The following is an 18,926-nucleotide window of genomic DNA, read 5'->3' as shown; positions in this document are numbered from 1 at the left end:
TCTCGGACGGCAGCCCCCCTCCTCGACCCAGGAGCACGGCAGCGAGCCTTCCGTCCCACCTGTTGTTCCATCGCTCCAGCACCACCGCCGCCTCGGACAGCCAGCGGCCGCCCCCGCTACTCCCTGCTGCCCGATCTCCTCAGCACCGCGATCCCCCTCAGCAGCGAGGGCTCTCTCACAGTGTGTCCCTCCTTCCTCCCGGGTTTCGGCACCAATGTAACAACGTTCGAAGGTCGGGAAGAAGGAGGCAATTCTGTATTCTACAGACGATTGCGCTTGACATCTAGCAACTGTGACAGCTGCCACTGACGAGCATCAGTAACTTTTGCACATGTTTAAAAGATAGTCATTTGTCTGAAAACAACAGGTTTCACAACCTGTCTAAATATGTTCACCTTGGTTCATTTATGTGTGTAATAAAATGTATAAACTATCTATAAAATCACAACTTCAACAAAATCATCATTTAAACCAATTTCAAGAGTTTTGTGTCATAAGATACTCCACTATGTTGAAACCCAATATTGGTATAATACTGGTATAACTATTTACTTGCATTTAAAAATGTAATCTGGCATTCTCTCTCAAAAAAATCTTATTGTCACCAACTTGCAATGATTTTTAGTCTGGGCTGCGAATGTTCCATCAGTTATATGCTTCAAGGCCTGGGAAACAAAGGGTGCATTTCAAGGCTGCATTTGAAGGAGCATTTGAATTGGCCGAATGCCGCCTTTGAAGGATGCAACCTCTGAATTGAGACACAGCTACAGATATAAATAATAAACAAATTGCTACAGATAGAAAAACAGATACAGATCCGCTGCATAAACCTTATTGTTCCATTTTTATGCTTTAACACCTTGATTTCACCTCTGAAATTAATAAAGCCATATCTTATAATTGTCTTTGTAATGGTCTGTCGTGGAGTACAGTATATCTGGATCCTTTCATTGCTATAAAAATACAGAATTGCAGACTGACTGACAACACATTACTATTTGATTTGTATTTGCCAGGTCTATTACATTTTTTCAGTGATGGTCAATTACTAGTATTAGTCATTTCCATAATTACAAAAAAAAGTTGCTGAAAAAGATACTACAAGTAATATCTATACAGTAAATTCAGATTAACTAAGGCCATGGTGCAGCAACAGTCTGAAAAGAATCAAGTTGTTCAAACTGTCAATATGTTTTGTCAATATGTACTGATTTGTAGTCTAGTTAGGCAGTTCACTAGAGTTTAAAGCAAAGTCTAGGAGAAGTTGGAACTTTTAGTGAAACAAGCCAGTGCTTACCTCTGATGGAGACATTGGCTCCTCCAGACCACAGGGGGCACTGTCTGGAGATGTGGTTGAAGACCTTGTTGTCTTTGTCTCAAGTTGTTCTTGTTTTTCTGACCCTGTCTTTGAGTGGCTTCTTTGTGGTGATATTCTCTTCAACTTTTCCTCATTGGGCTTCTCTGTTTCATTGTAGTCTTCCTTCAAACTCTTATTTCGCTCCAAAATTCTACCTGAGGATTCCTGTTTCTCTTCCTCCTTGGATTCCAGACTCACTATAGGCTCTAATGTCTCCTTTTCCATGCGTATGCTTTTCCTTTTCTTTTCTATCTCTCGCTCAATATCTGATTGTCTCTCTTGCTCTTGTTTCAGCTGTATTTCCATTTCTCTCTGTCTTTCCTGTTTCTTCTCAACCTGGATCTCGATCTCTCGTTGTCTTTCTCTGTCCTTCTCAATTTGTTTTTCCAGCTCTCTTTGTCTCTCTTGCTCTCTCTCTACTTGTCTTTCAATTTCTTTCTGTCGCTCTCTATCGCTCTTCATTTCTCTTGCTATATTTATCTGTCTTACTGCATCACTTGTGTCCATCTCTCTAACTGTTTGTCTTTCACTAGGATTCCCAATGTCCTTCGACTTTCCTTCCCTCTTGTCTCGTTTGCCCTCACGTCTCTCCTTTGGTCTCAGTTTCTCACTTTCTTTCTCCCTTACTCGGTCCTCTTGCTTGTTGCCCACTTCCCTGATTGGCTCAAAATCAGATGATATCACATCCCTCTCGTTGACTTGGCCAACCAGCTCACAGAGTTTGGATCTTAGTTCCTGTTCCAGGGTTTCATTAACAGAGGAGCCCCTGAGCAAAGGGCCCTGAACGCTGAACTCTGGTTTGCTGGCCCCCGGTTGGCTCAGCATTGGTGGGCTAGCGGCACTAGAGTTGTGAGCCACTGTGTTCTGATAGTCAGGTTCAGGGGTCATGGCATCAGAGGTCAAAAGGTCAGGAGGGGTCACAGTGTCTGGAGTCTGGTAATTCAGAGGGAATGGGCTCTCCTGGCTCTGTTGACGGCGCATCATCATGGCGTTGAGGAGGACGGCACTGTTCTCCTGTTAATGTGATGTGTTAAAGAGAAAGACAGTTGAGATGTGCAGAGAGAGAGAGAGAAATATTATTGATGATAAAAAAAATAAGAATATAAAATAAAAACTTTATGACCGAGATAAAGGAGTTAAATGATATCCACACATTGTATGCCAATAAAAGCACAACTCTGTCCTGCAATGCCACCTACTGGTGTCAAACATAAACCACATTCAAATTCAAAATTAATTCTATACAAGTTCTTACTTTTTTTCTCAATGATTTTATCATTTCTGACTCGTTGCTGCTCTTGACAAAATTGTCATTTTCTATTTAGTATCTAAAATTATGACAAATAATGAATAACATACATTCACCTTACTGTCCCAATTGGAATTGCATAGAAATGTACATTTACAATGAAAACAAATTTAAAATCTGTCAATAAGTAACATTTTTAAACAGAGGAGGAGATGACAGCATTTCTCCAGTTGGAAGGAGAAGTGTATTAAATGTTTTTCACTAACAGGAAAGCTCAATAATTTAAAGAAATGCATAAAAAACCACGAGGAGCAAAAAAAATATATAGGAAATATATTACTATTGTATAATATTACTGTAATATTTAAAGTTGATAATAATAATCTAGGCTACATAACAATAATATAATAATCATGTTAAGTGAGGTTAAAAAAAAATCTTATAATTAAGGTATTCGCTGCTAGTTTTGCACACCTAACTGAAATATAAGCATATGTTGAGCTTTGATATATATATATATATATATATATATATATATATATATATATATATATATATATATATATATATACAAGCAGCAGAAAAGATGTCAAATCTTTATCATACCATAGTCCAAATCTCAACCACTACATGTGCCAAAATAATCTCTTTATGATTTATTTGATCAACCGGAAGGCTGTAGTTTTTCTTACCGCTGTAGCAGCGCTGTACAGCGCATTATGTGCTCGGCTGTGCTCTGATGTCTCGCGTTTGCTCTTTCTGCGCCTTCGTGATCTTTTGACCTGCTCACTCTGCTCCTCCCCGTCACTACTGTCCCCTCCCAGATGGGGGTTAAGGTTCACATCCAGCACCTCTGGCCTCAGTAGAGGCGAAGCGGCACTGTTTGCAGGATGTCTGTAGGGTGGATACAGATGAGCTTCAGGCAGCCCTTTCTTCTTCTGTGTCATATGGGCTGGTCTGCGGGCTCGAGTGGACGGGGCAGGAGACGTCTCCGAGTCTGAGTTCAGAGTTTCAGTGTTGGTGTACTGACCTGAGGAAGGTGAGGTAACGGGTGGGTGTTGGGTGTATGTCCATTCAGGGTCATGTTGAGAGTCAGTATAGTACGTTTCATCGGAGAGACGTCTGCGAAACTGTAACAGGGCAGCCCCCCAGCCCCCCTGGTCCTCTGGATCTGAATCAGAGCCCATCTCGTCATACGCGGACACAATGCCTGATTCTTTCTCCAGCACGCTGAAAACAAGACTCTTGCGCTTGGTCAGCAGACTGGGCCGGGAATGCTGGGAGCTCTGCAGGGCGATCCAGTTACCATCAGGGGATTGAAGGACTGAAGACGCACCTGTGGAGAGAGATACAGACACCTGGACGGACAAATATAGAGGATGTGTGTGTGTGTGTACCACATATACAACCAAAAAATGAGAAAAAGCCAATTTCTATGTGGGGATCATTTTCTAGTTGTCATTTTCGAGTTGAGTAGTAGTTCTAGGTGTGTATTTTTTAAATATCAACCAGATGTGAAATTAATTTTGCAATTATGCTTAATTGACACTCAAAACAGAATTTAACATGCCACTTTTATAGACTTAATTTGCACCCAGTCAAAATTCAGTTTTAAAAGGATGGTTCACTCAAAAGGTTTTGGTCAACAATCTTCCATCTCGCAAATAAATCAAGGTTTATTCATGTTCTATATGTAAGTTTTGTTCTAATGATGAATACTGTGTGTGTGTGTGTGTGTGTGTGTGTGTGTATGTGTATTCTTACTAGAGTTGTCCAGGCGGTCAACACTCTTCCACCCAGGAAGTGATGATGCTCTGGACTCCCTCCTGAGTGAAGAGCAGTTCTGGAAAGCTGTCTCTACTTCAGCACTGTCCGGGACCCCTGGGGCCATGCCCACCTCAGGGCCCATCACTGGAGAATCGTCACTTGTCAAAGAGAATGCTGATCTTGAATTCTAAACACATGTCCACCAACCCACATGCACAACATTAGTCATTTAAAATGATTGAAACTGGGAACCAATAATTTAAAAAATCTAAAATAATTTATTATATATTATTACTATATACGTTATTGTAAGAAAAAAATCTGTTCTTTTATTGAGCAAGGATGCAATAAATTGACATTTGATATAGACATTTATAATGTTACTTTATTTATTTATTTATTTTTTGATATTTCAGAAATGTTGTTCTTTTTAACTTTCTATTTGTCATACAATCCTGAAAAAAAATATATGGTTTACACAAAAATATTAAGCAGCACAAATGTTTTCAACATTGATAATAATAGACACTGTTTGTTGTTTCTTACTGTTTCTTACTGTTTTTCTTATTATTTTTAATAAATAATATACATGGAAATATACAGGTATCTCATTTACAAACAATTCAGTCAATGTCTTTGTGTAGGCAGATAGTTAATTATAGGGTCATTCCGTGTCAACTCAACCAGAGGTCCCCGGCTTAAATTTGAGATTTTGCTAATATTTTTTCTGAAGAAAGATAAACATGTTTAGTGATGAAAGCCAAAATATTAAATGTCATTGATGAATATTTACTGAGTAACCCGCTTTTTTGTCGAGGAGGGCCAAAATGGCAATTTTCACCTGCGATTCAGAGCCAAATTACAGGGGGTAAAAATTACTTCAGAAAGATGGCAGCATCATTACTTTTACACAGAGATTGGTAGGTCTATTAGTAAAATCTGTTGACTTTAGCAATCTTTGTTGCACTATGTGCTAATGGGGAAAGAGCACATTTCAAATTCTTTCTCCAAAGTTTGCAGGCTTGTAACTCAACAAGCATTAAAGATATCTTAATGTTTTTAGATTTTGGGTCTTAACAAACTTTACTTTTAATGTCTTAATTTTTAAGGTCCTATATTGTTCAGTTCCAGAGATTGGAATTTTGAATATGGCTCCAGGAGTAAATCGTTAAATTGTACACATTTTTAGTGGTCAAAACCAAATGTGGATCAATTTGCAAAAATATGATACTTCTTTTCTTTTAAAAAGGAATGTCTGAAGAACAAATAATGTTGAAACTAGAAATTAATCTTGTTTCCTTCTTTCAAAACAACTGCATTGAAAATAACTGTCCGAGTGCCATAAATAGTCTTTTTCCAAAGTTTGCGTGTATATTAAGTAGTCTTAAAGATATCACAATATAATGTTAGATTCTAGTTCTTAATAATATACATACAACATGCCAGAATTATGCTAGTAAAATGCTAAGAACATGATTAGCAACATGCTAACTTCATGCTAATTGTGGTTATTACATGCCAACCATGCTAGAAACATGATTAGCAACATGCTAACTACATGCTAAATATGAGCAATATCACACGAGTAGACGTGCGATATGGCTGTATATCGCACTTCTACTCGTGTGATATTGCTCATATATACACACACATACATGTATAACTTATTTTTACCTTGTTACCTAATCAGCTGTCTACAAAGTGACTAACATTTGGTTTTCAAGCACTGAAAATGGGTAGCTAATATTCAACAATATGAAGCCTGATTGAAACCCTCCTATCTTTGGGACTGAATGATGTAGGGCCTTGAAAATGAAGATTCCAAAAGAAAAGTTTATTAAGAACTAGAATCTAAAATCATACTATGATATCTTTAATACTTCTTGAGTTATAGGCATGCAAACTTGGGAAAAATAATATTTATGGCACTCTGTCAGTTAGTTTCAACATTATTTGTTCTTCAGACATTCCTCTTAAAATGAAAATATTTTTTATTTGCCAGGGAAGTTTCTGAAATTTGGTTGATTTTACACAAATGACCCTATAGAAGTTTACAATAGTGTACGAGTTACTCAAAAATTATGTAATAATCATTATGTTATAATTTACACGTCTGACAGTTTTCTGCACGAACTGTTCTTTTATGCACAATTTGCATTTGGTTGTAGTTAAAAGTTTGTAGCAGAAACCATGCAAGGTTGCATTAAATGAGTTTCACCAGTAGAGGGTGATAGAGACTTGCATATACACCTTACTGACTTACTGTGATTTCACATTGGAATTTCTTATATACAGCAGCTACATTGAATATCACTAAAATGTGTGTAATTATAGACAAATAAGCTTTTATCAGTATTCTTCTCTCTTGTTAGTACAGCCATTGCTTTTCATAGATTCCAGCATTATTTTTAAAACTATTGATTATGCATGCTGCAGCAGAAGATATTGTGTATATATGTTACAGATGAGGTCAGGAATATGAAATAAGCACTGAAAAACACATAAATATTGTATTTTAGGTGCATGTTAAGGTAGCTTTAACATGCTCTTACCCACAGCGGATAGGAGCTGGTACTGTCGGTCTGTGCTACTGCGCCGTGCTGAGAGGAGGAGTGTGAATGCTGCGTTGTGTGTGTGTTTTGTGTTGAGGTAGGGGAAGAAAGCTCACTACTCTGAGGCCATACAAACTCATACTCAGCCTGAATCTCAGACCGTTTTCCCCTCTGAATGATCTAGAGAGGAATACATGGAAAAAGAAGAAACACAGACAGCTGGGTAAGAGTGGGTAAGAGTTGCATCCTGATTCACAACTACATCATATTCACAACATATACAAACTATATGGTGTAGTATGCAAGATTATAACTAGTGTGTCTCAAACCATACCATTGTGCATTGAAAATAGCATGCCAAATGTCTACAGATGGATTATCAAAGCTTTCGTGTTCATTTTCATCTTCATTTTTTTATGCTACAGTGGAGCTTGTGACAAGATAAAGTTGATGTGTCAAGGACTTTGAGTTATACTGCCTCAGGATATTGAAATGTATGAACTCATAAGCAAATTACTCACTAAATAATTCTCATTACCTAAGAATTACATGAGTGAATCTTCAGCCAAGAACATAACCAGTACATATTTCACCACAATAAGAATGAATTGGAAATTATATTTTACTTTCTGGAAATAAAGCCTATTTTTAATTCCATTAAGATGTATATATATATTTTTTTTTGCAGTTTTACAATGCCAAATGGTATTCTCATTACTGAAATATAAAGAAAACCAAAGATATACATTATTTAAATTGCAATCATGGTAGTATGTTTGTATTGCCTATATATAAAAACATCACTGTATTACACATTATTAACTTAACATTAATATAACCCTAATTTTCTTCTTATTTTCTTATTTCTTTATAATTCTTAATAAATCATGGTCACATGTACTACTGTTAAAAAGTTTAGGGTCAGTAAGAGATTTCAAAATCTTTATTTGATAAAAATATACCGCAGAGAGAAATACTGTAAATATTATAAGAATTTTAAAATAAAGTTTTTCTATTATAATATATTTTAAAAGCTGATTTTTTTTATTTATTACTTCAGTCTTCAGTTTCACATGATCCTTGAGAAATCATTTGAATATTCTGATTTGCATTTCTTTAATGTTGAAAATGTTTTTTTTTTGTGTGGAAACTTTGATACATTTTTCATGTTTCCTTTGAAAAGAAAAGCAAGTACAAATCTTTTGTAGAGTTATACTGGTAATGTCTTTGCTGTTACTTTTGATCAGTGTAATGTGTCCTTGCAGTATAAAGTATTAAATCAATAAAAAAGAAAACTTACTGACCCTGACATGTTTGAAATGTATATATGTTCTTGTTATTATTATTATTATTATTATTGGTGAATTTTGACCTGAACATAATTTTCTCTCATCTTTTAGTGTCAAGCTATTAAGCTATCAAGCTATCAATTTATGTGAATTGGGATTCAGTCACAGTTACTGCACAGTTACATTACAATGTATTTCTCTCTGTAACAAAACAGCTCTTACTTTTTGAACAATTGTTGTGGCAAGTTCCTCTATAAGTTCTTCCTTGTGGTCATGCAAATAGCGAGCCTCATTCTGTTTCTCCTGTCATATAAAAAAGAAAGAGAGGCAGCCATGAGAGAGAAAAGTGCAACTGCGGTTATATATTCAGGGAAGATGAGTAATGCTCGAAACTGAGAGATGGATGAGTCAACGTCATTTAAAATCTGCAAAATAAAGTGATATATGTATGCAGGAGCCTTATATGGGTGCTCAGAAGAACAGATGGATGTAAGCATGAAAGCCTGATGGATAAGTGGATATTTAGATGGGTGGATGGAGGATGAACTAATGGTTGGATGGATGATATATAAAGAGGAGTCTCTAACCAGACTGTCTCTGTAGCTCTCAGCTTTAGCGATGGCTTCCTCTATCGCCTCTTCTGCCACACGTAGAGCAACGGTGAGCGTGTCTGCCATGCTGTGACCTGTATGCACACATACACAGTTACAACTCTTTATCTGTTTATCTGTCTATAAAACTAGATGCACAGTGAAAGCTGTTTTCTCTGTGTATGTGTGTGTGTTTTGTGTTTGTGTGGGTCAAGTGTTAATCTTCATAGTAATGCATGTACTGTTCAAGTGCAGCAGTGATTACAGCAATTGACCAACACTCAAGAGCCCTTGTTCCTCATGCCAACAGGTAACTCAGTATAACACAGGACATATTGCCAAATTTCTCTGTGTGTCTCTATCTGTAGAGAAGGAGGTTTAATTTAGAGTTATTAAGGGGAGCGTTTAAAAAAAGTCTTCTGTTGTCAGGCCTGATGCAAGTTCTATGCGCATTGAAAGGCACACAAACAGTTTATATGAAGTAAATCTGCAGTTACAGACAGGCTTTTGGGGTTCATGTAGATTAATTACCTTGTACTATATTGTTCACGAGTTTGGGGTCAGTAACTTTTTTTTTTGAAAGGAATAATATTTTTATTCAGCAAGGATAAGTTGATCAAAAGTGACAGTAAATACATTTAAATGTTACAAAATATTTATATTTCAAATAAATGTTGTCCTTTTAGAACTTTCCATTTAACAAAACATCTCGGAAAAACATGTATCATTATTCTACAAAAATATTAAGCTGCACAACTGATTTCAACATTAATAACAATAACAAATATTTCTTAATCAGCAATATTAGAATGATTTCTGAAGGATCATATGACACTGAAGACTGGAGTAATGGCTGCTGACAATTAAGCTTTGCCATCACAGAAATAAAATGTTTTTAAATATATGTTTATCTTAATATTTCATCATTTAATTTACTGCTTTTACTGTATTTTTAATCAAATTAATGCAGCCTCGGCGATCATAAGAGATATTATTATAATAAAAATATTAAAGAATCTTACTAACCCCAAACTTTTGAACAGTAGTGTAAATGTGATGACTCACCTATCAGGTAAATAAGATATAGAAATGACCAAGTCTCAATTGCCCATTTTTGACAATAATTTCATTATTTATGGCTGTAAAATAAAAAAAAAAATAAAAAATCTCAATATATTAACACAGGAATACGGAGATTAAGGCCTAAATCAAGGTAATGAAAGCTTTATGCTGGTGTGGGTTTGAGAACCTGGGAGATTAAAGATATTTTATGGGTCTGAAATGTGAAAACACATGTTTAGACAGCAGAAGTATATTGATTTTTAATGTTACCTTCACTCTGCCTGTAGAGCGTGGAGTCACTGCCATCACAAACACTGCCATTATCATTACTGCCTTCATGAGCACTCACCTCTAAAAAAACAAGAGAGACAGACATAAATCAAAGGAATCAAAACATTCCAGACAAAATTGTGTTTGTTGGACATGTCTGGTTATATGTTTAATTATAACTTAAACGTAACATAATTTTGGTTGACAAAACTGATGAGAAATTTTCAGAGAAACTGGAAATGTGAGGAATAAAATTTAGCTACATACTCAAAACACACACAAGCTAATCAAGCTAAATGAGCACAAAATACAAAAATAAAATGTATCCTATAATATATGAATCCTCAAGGAAACTTTTGTCAAATAAAGTTGACTTCTAAAGACAGTTTTGTTCGCAAATTACAGCTAAGCAAACCCAATGACTCATTCAACTGCAAACATACAGTACACTTACTAAAATAAAAATAAAATAAAATAATGTAGGAACCCTCTAGTCTGTGTGACTAAACACAATGTGGCACAGATCAGGTGAGGGTCAAAACTGCTATGTTAGCTGAGAGAGACAAGCGAGAGACGATACAGTTAAGTAGGCATACACGTGATTGTGTCTACCTGACCAGATGGTTACCTTTTCACTTTCTTTCAGCTGACCTCGAGAGAGTGCTAGCTCAGTATCACCATGACAACAGCATAGAGAAAGAGACCACTGCACATTCTATCTGACCTGAAACCGCCCCACGCAAGGCCAATGAAATACAGAGACAGAACACAGGTGTCATATGTAATGTATCAGATAGAGATAGAGCACAGCAAATAACAGATAACATTACGCATGCATAGATTGTCATATTTACTGCATGACTAGAGAGTAATTACCATTAGAAAGTTTATTTTATTATTTTTTATATTGTGTAAAATAAAATAACCATAATAAAACAACATGATAAGAAATGGCTGTTTTGGAATTTTAAAGAAATACTTTCTATTCTATTCTATTCTATTCTAAAATAATAAAAAAAATAAAAAATAAATAAAAAATAAAAAAAAAACATATATATATATATATATATTGTTTTTTTTATTGGTTTAAAAAACAGATATGGGTAAAAAAAATCTTACAAAACATTCATATAGCTGTGTGCAACAGATCCACAGCAAAGCAGATCAAATTGGCTCGTAGCTTAAGGTCTCTCACTCACACAGCAGGCCTATGAAATAGCTTTCAATTTAGAAACCCTAATAATTCAAATTAGTTAATTTAGGAAATTACAGGTCATTTGCGTGTACACAAGAACTGATACAGATCAGCATAAGTCACTCACATAGACTATCAGTTCTAATAATAGCCCTTCATTTGGCTGAAAGAAACAAGTTGAAAATCTAGAAACAGTGAGTGTGCATCTGACAAACTGATAATGGCACAGTTTTACATTGTGACCACAGGACAATATGTGCCCTGAGTCACACACAAACACATAAACCACAAAAATAAACACGTAGAACCAATTCAAGGAATTTGCAAGTGTATCAGTGCACAGAACACACTTTTAGAGTCCCTACACCTCAAAGACACTTCAGAGGCAGACAAATACGCAATCCCAACAAACCCAGCTAAAGGATTAATTTCCATATTTGCCAGACCAGTGGTTAACAATAATAATAGTTTGATGACATGAAGGTGACATTATCTAGCTGATACAGAGGAGGTTGAAATTGCAAGAAATCTTTTTGATGGAAGCATAAATAAAATGTACCAATAAATTATGAAACTGTAAATAAATGTTATTGTAGTGAGTGGGGCGGGGCCGAGAGCCGTGGGAACGGAGCGAGGCCGGTGGAGTTAATGATAATGAGCAACACCTGCACCACTCACCGGTCTCGAGTCCCACGGAGGAGCTCCGGAAAGATAAAAGGAGGAGTGACGACAGTGGAAGACGAGAGTGTCAGTCCTTGTCTTGTGGTTGCCCTCCTCTCGTGCCCATATTTGGCCTTCCTGTTCCTGTCCTCGTTTGCCATCATTGTTTAATTAGTCCCTAGCCCTGTGTTTGATTAGTCCACACCTGTTCCTCGTTAATTTCCCAGTGTTCTTAAACCCTGTGTTTCCCTGCCTCTGTGTCCAGTCTGACCGTCAAACCCTTGTCTACAGTTGCTGTCTCCACGTTTCCTGTGAGTTATAAGTTTGCCTTATTAAAGCCTGTATTCAAGAGAAGTTGCTCGCCTCTGCCTTTCCCTGATCCCAGAGGGAGCGTGACAGAAGACTGGACCCTATACAACTAAACTATGGCTGAAGACAGGCTTTGGTGTCTGCGGCAGGATGGTCGGGAGTTGGTAGAGTATGTTGAGGAGTTCCTTGAGCTTTCCAACGAGGTGAGCTGGATTGACGCCTCGCTCGGTGTGTGTTTTCGGTTTGGGTTGGACAAGGATGTCATCAGCTGCGATATCCCCACGTCCAGTTTTTCCCTTATCGGGCTGATAAATTATGTCCTCAATGTACATGGCATTGATTTCGAAGTCGAAGAATGTCAAACCGATCTTCATCCAACCCAACCCGAGAACAACCCGGCCTCACCAGCTCACCGCTCGCCAGGACCCTCCACATGCCCTGCCAAATGTTCCGGCCACCCAACTCTTCCCAGCACTGCTGCTGTCCTCAGCCCAGAGCACCCCCGCAACCCCGCGCTTCAAGAGCGCCCTCCTGAGTTCCCGCTGGTTCCGTCCAGCCCTCCTGAGTTCCCGCTGGTTCCGTCCGGCCCTCCTGAGTTCCCGCTGGTTCCGTCCGGCCCTCCTGGGTTCCCGCTGGTTCCGTCCGGCCCTCCTGGGTTCCCGCTGGTTCCGTCCGGCCCTCCTGGGTTCCCGCTGGTTCCGTCCGGCCCTCCTGGGTTCCCGCTGGTTCCGTCCGGCCCTCCTGAGTTCCCGCTGGTTCCGTCCGGCTCTCCTTCGTCTCCGCTGGTTCCATCCAGCCCCGCGCCTCCCGAGCGCCCCCAAGTGTCCGCGCCTCCCGAGCGCCCCCAGGTGTCCGCGCCTCCCGAGCGCCCCCAGGTGTCCGCGCCTCCCGAGCGCCCCCAGGTGTCCGCGCCTCCCGAGCGCCCCCAGGTGTCCGCGCCTCCCGAGCGCCCCCAAGTGTCCGCGCCTCCCGAGCGCCCCCAAGTGTCCGCGCCTCCCGAGCGCCCCCAAGTGTCCGCGCCTCCCGAGCGCCCCCAAGTGTCCGCGCCTCCCGAGCGCCCCCAAGTGTCCGCGCCTCCCGAGCGCCCCCCAGTGGCGGCTCCACGCACGTGCCCTCCCGTGGCGGCTCCACGCACGTGCCCTCCCGTGGCGGCTCCACGCACGTGCCCTCCCGTGGCGGCTCCACGCACGTGCCCTCCCGTGGCGGCTCCACGCACGTGCCCTCCCGTGCCGGCTCCACGCACGTGCCCTCCTGAGTTCCTGCTGGTTCCGTCCAGCCCCGCGCTGCAAGAGCGCCCGACAGAGTCCGCGCTGCAAGAGCGCCCGACAGAGTCCGCGCTGCAAGAGCGCCCGACAGAGTCCGCGCTGCAAGAGCGCCCGACAGAGTCCGCGCTGCAAGAGCGCCCGACAGAGTCCGCGCTGCAAGAGCGCCCGACAGAGCCCGCTCCTCTGTGGCTCCCAGGGGGGAGCTTCCCCAAGAAAATTTTGGGGGGGGGTAAGAGGGTCACAGCCTGTGTGGCCGGGCCAAGGGCCAAGGCCACACAACCCGAAAAAAATAGGCCGTGGCTTCCCGAGTCCCCTGACCCGCCCTGGCCTCCCGAGTCCCCTGACCCGCCCTGGCCTCCCGAGTCCCCTGACCCGCCCTGGCCTCCCGAGTCTCCAGATCCGCCCTGGCCTCCCGAGTCTCCAGATCCGCTCTGGCCTCCCGAGTCTCCTGACCCGCCATGGCCCCTGGAACGGGCACCGCCCTGGAGGCCTCCAGAGCGCCCACCCGTGTAATGTCAGTCCTTGTCTTGTGGTTCCCCTCCTCTCGTGCCCATATTTGGCCTTCCTGTTCCTGTCCTCGTTTGCCATCATTGTTTAATTAGTCCCTAGCCCTGTGTTTGATTAGTCCACACCTGTTCCTCGTTAATTTCCCAGTGTTCTTAAACCCTGTGTTTCCCTGCCTCTGTGTCCAGTCTGACCGTCAAACCCTTGTCTACAGTTGCTGTCTCCACGTTTCCTGTGAGTTATAAGTTTGCCTTATTAAAGCCTGTGTTCAAGAGAAGTTGCTCGCCTCTGCCTTTCCCTGCTCCCAGAGGGAGCGTGACAGAGAGAGGACCAGGCCTGGACTTTATTTTGTGTTTTGTGTGCGGCAGTCGTCCGTGAGGTGCTGCCGCTTTACTTTTGTGTTTGTTTATTTTGATTATTAAAATTCCTTGAATGTTTGCCGGTTCCCGCCTCCTTCTTCCCGATCTATGAACTGTGTTACACTTATATTTTATATTATATATATCTCATATTATATTTAATATATTCAGCTGGTTTCCAGTTATATGCATGTGTGTGTGTATATATATATACAGTGTATATGTGTGTGTTTTTTTTCTGCTGGTGTGAAAACTGTGTTCTAGTTACAATGATTTGTAAAAATTTTTTTTTACATTTTCTAAAATAAATTCTTACAAGTTACACACACACACACACACACGCACGAGCGCACACACGCACACATCTATATATATTACAATAAAATCAATAAAATAAAATTATGATGTGAAGAACATCAATGCTAATTCTGTAATATCCAAGAGGTGTTGAATATGGATTACACTGTCTGACAGATTCATTTATACAATCCAATGATGAATGCAGAGCATGACACAGGCTCCTCTGGTCTCTTTTTAAATTCCATCTCGTCACATCACTCCATGTATCTCTATGAGACAGGTACAGCTTGTGTTTCTCAGAATCATTCAGCTGAATGAGTGTGACAGACAGAATATCTTCCTACAGCTCCACCACTTCACATGCACACCATAAAACGAGTAAACAAAATAAAAATAAAAAAGGTACTGGATCGTCCCTACAATACTGACAATTTCAATATCAATTGAGAAGATTGATCCTCCATGTGTTCTTTTTCTTTACTAAAGATTTAATTTATTTGGCATGAAACTGCAGTGAACTGTATGTATAGGTACTTTTTTGGAGTTGTTTTTATGTGATGTTGAGGGTTTAGTTACATCCAAAATCAGTGATTATAAGGATTAGCGAGTGCTTTGCTAACTCTAATGCTACAGTAGGAGAGATGCTGGGATGTTAGTATCCCTATGCTAGCAGTGTTATAAATAACTGACCTACACTATAGTATTACTAGCAGTCAATATGATAAAAATGGCAATAGTGTATAATCAGACTACACCCACATATACCTATGAGGCGGCACGTAGGATTTAAATCAAACTTCGCTTATCAATACATACATAAAACACGTGCATATACATCTATAAATTACTCGCATATACATGTATACTATTGGATGTTCAAAATACATATATGAAATACACGTGCACACTAATATGAAATCCATACCAATACATATTATGTTAGTAATGAATGTATGCACTTGTGAATAACTTGCATATAAACTTGACGCACGCATACACCTATAAACACTCGCACATACATATACACTCGCTGCATGCAGACACACCTATACATACTCGCATATACATATAAACTTCCATGCATATACACCTATAATATCTACCATATAACACCTATCATATCTTCCAGACACTATGCAAATTACACGCGTTATACTTTATTCTCAAATTATTCATGTTAACAACATTGCGTGACTATGAGTATAGTGTGTATTATCGTGTAGATTTCAATTTCTGTACAGTCTAATATCTAATTGTCATACCATTCGATTTTCATATAAAAAAATATTTTAACCCAAAAAGCAAACTATGCACCCTTCGAACTGGTTTTCTTTCATATACAAATCTTGTGTAATCCCAGGCTATCTGTAATCAGAAGCACATTTAAAACTGGAATATAATTTAATTTCATTCACGTGTTTCATAAACACATAATCCTTTCTGGATCACAATCCGCCATCAAAAGGATACATTTAATTATTCTAGCTGCTGTAAGAAAAGACTATATCTGCCACCTGCAGGATCCTCACATGCCATAGCCTACTAGCCGGGAAAACTTCTTTATGTTTACAGATGTGACGTAATGATGCAGTGCCATTGCTGGGATCTCCGGTGAAAACCTACCCTTACCACTCAAATTAGAAAACATTATTGCAAGATATTGAATCGGTCTAAAGTAAGGCAATAGTTTTGAACACTGGCTGGTTATGTACTTTTCCAAATATTAATTTCAGATCATTTTTAACCCAAAAAAGTTATGGACTGCAGCTTTAACTAATGGTGTCAAGTAATTTGTGATAAATGCTGTTGAAGTTTGATTTTTTTAAGCTGTGGTTGTTTTTACAGGCCCAGGACACAATATCATCGGACTTTTAATAAGGATGTTATACTGTTGACCTCTCCTGACGATAATGCTGTTGTAAAGCAAAAGAAAAAACAGCACTTGCATGAGATTGGACACATATTAAATGCGTTTGAATTTGACAAAGCATGGGATAGTACATCAAAGTTACTTTAAGGAAAATCAAAGAAGGCTTCAAAGAAAAAGTGCCACTTGATGTAAGGTAAATGTGTTTAATTTTTTTAATTTTTTTTGTTATTGTAAATGTTTTACTGTGAGATGTATTATTTGATGGTGTATTAGTACCACTGGTTTTCATTGTGTGCAGTTTGGAAATACTTATGGGATGTGGCAACAAGCTCATTACTCCTAAGTTAAGTGAAGGCCAGGAACTGGATGGCAGCTTGATTTTAAAGGTGTTCAAGTTGAAGGCCTTATACGTAAAACCCTCAAGACCACTACTCTTGGTAAGACTGGTGTATTTTTTGAATGAATTTTAATTATTATTATTTTTCTTTCCCATATGGGCTTCCTTATAGGGTTTTGGTTTATTTTAGGCCATATACAATTGTGCTCATAAGTTTACATACCCCTTGCAGAATGTGCAAAATGTTAATAATTGAAACAAAAAAAGAGGGATCATGAAAATTGCATGTTATTTTTTTTATTTAGTACTCTCACTCTTCACTAACATTTGTTTACATATACTCCACAAGACAAAATTATAACTGAATTTATAAAAATTACCCTATTCAAAAGTTTACATACTCCTGTGTATCATTTCCTGGATGATCCACGACTGTTTTTATATTTAGCGATAGCTGTTCATGAGTCCCTTGTTGGTCCTGAACAGTTCAACTGCATGCTGTTCTTCAGAAAAATCCTCCAACTCGTGCACATTCTTTGGTTTTCCAGCATCTTCTGCATATTTGAACCCTTTCCAACAGTGGCTGTATGATTCTGAGATCCAAATTTTAACACTGAGGACAATTGAGTGACTCATACATGACTATTACAAAAGGTGAAAACATTTAATGATGCTCAAAAAGGCAACACAATGCATTAAGAGATGGGGGGTGTAAACTTTTTTTAAATTGGACGATCAGGGCACACAGAAGAATGTAAACGTTTGAATGGGGTCATTTTTATAAATTCAGTTATTATGTTGTGTTGTGTTGAGTATATGTAAATATCTGTTATGTGAAATAGTTTATTTAGGCCAGTACTAAATAAAAAATAACAATTTTCACGATCACTCTTATTTTATTTGAATTATTAACATTTTGCACATTCTGCAAGGGGTATGTAAACTTATGAGCACAACTGTAGTGTATAAATGTATGTTATGCAATGTTAACTTGTTTTATACTTCATAATTTACTTTTAGCTTTGTTTTTTTAATTCATTGTCATATTTGCAGTCACTGTTGAAAACTCTCGTGAAGTGGCAACAATAGTACAAACTATGCAAGATACATTGTTTAACTAGAGATCACATCTGTGCTGTATTATTTTCCAAGGCTGAAACAGACAGCTCTGATGACAGCTGCTTTGAGGTTAACATGCCTGGCGAAAGGGTCTACCAGTCATCAGGTTCTGCTTCTGGAGAGAATATGACCATTGATTTGAATGACCAGTCTTCCACACAAAACTCGGTGAGTGCCTTCTTTGACATGGTTCAATTATTTTCTAGCACTTTTAGTCTTTGTCTAATGTACATTCCTTCATTTCCTCTTAGTTGTCAGTTCACAGCATTACTTTTCAGTCCTCCACCAGTTCCATAGATGCACAGTCCTCCACCAAAGTTCAGTCCCCCACAAGAGCTCAATTCTCCACCAGTTCCATAGGTGCACAGTCTTCCGACAGAGTTCAGTCCCCCACAAGAGCTCAATTCTCCACCAGTTCCATAGATGCGCAGTCATCCACCAGAGTTCAGTCCCCCACAAGAGCTCAATTCTCCACCAGTTCCATAGGTGCGCAGTCCTCCACCAGAGTTCAGTCCCTCACAAGAGCTCAATTCTCCACCAGTTCCATCGGTGCACAGTCTTCCGACAGAGTTCAGTCTCCCACAAGAGCTCAATTCTCCGCCAGTTCCATCGGTGTGCAGTCCTCAGCCAGTGGCCAGCCTTGCACAAGACATTACTCACCTGCCCATTGTTGGCACAATGACCAGTCCTTCAGATCTGCCTCCTGGGAGGGTGATTATGATACCTACCTTTCCCTTATTCGGGCAGCGTCTGAAGATGGTGAAGATCTTTGCTGTGCCATAATGGCAAGCATTGAGGACCAGACGTGAGTCTTATTTAGTTATTCAATCTAATTCTAATTTAAAATAAAATTTTTAATTTTCTAAATTTTG

The 18,926-nt window shown here is 39.3% G+C and overlaps 1 protein-coding gene across 1 annotated transcript in view; it reads right to left on the bottom strand.

Annotated features, from left to right (window-relative positions):
• LOC306863270 (rab effector MyRIP-like) overlaps positions 1-18,926 on the bottom strand; it is a gene marked incomplete at its 3' end in the record, with an annotated part of 208,655 nt that overhangs the window by 11,303 nt on the left and 178,426 nt on the right. The window contains exons 5-11 of the mRNA XM_079406513.1: positions 10,137-10,217; positions 8,802-8,899; positions 8,437-8,517; positions 6,926-7,105; positions 4,371-4,560; positions 3,299-3,942; positions 1,298-2,371 (exon numbers count right to left, since the gene is read on the bottom strand). Coding sequence (XP_079262639.1) covers positions 1,298-2,371; positions 3,299-3,942; positions 4,371-4,560; positions 6,926-7,105; positions 8,437-8,517; positions 8,802-8,899; positions 10,137-10,217 — 2,348 coding nt within the window. The remainder of the gene's footprint in view (positions 1-1,297; positions 2,372-3,298; positions 3,943-4,370; positions 4,561-6,925; positions 7,106-8,436; positions 8,518-8,801; positions 8,900-10,136; positions 10,218-18,926) is intronic.

This window comes from Barbus barbus (assembly GCF_936440315.1).
Source record: "Barbus barbus genome assembly, chromosome: 44".
NCBI classification, from domain to species: Eukaryota; Metazoa; Chordata; class Actinopteri; order Cypriniformes; family Cyprinidae; genus Barbus; species Barbus barbus.
The sequence above is the reverse complement of the archived record's forward strand: the minus strand, read 5'-3'. Positions and strand labels throughout refer to the sequence as shown.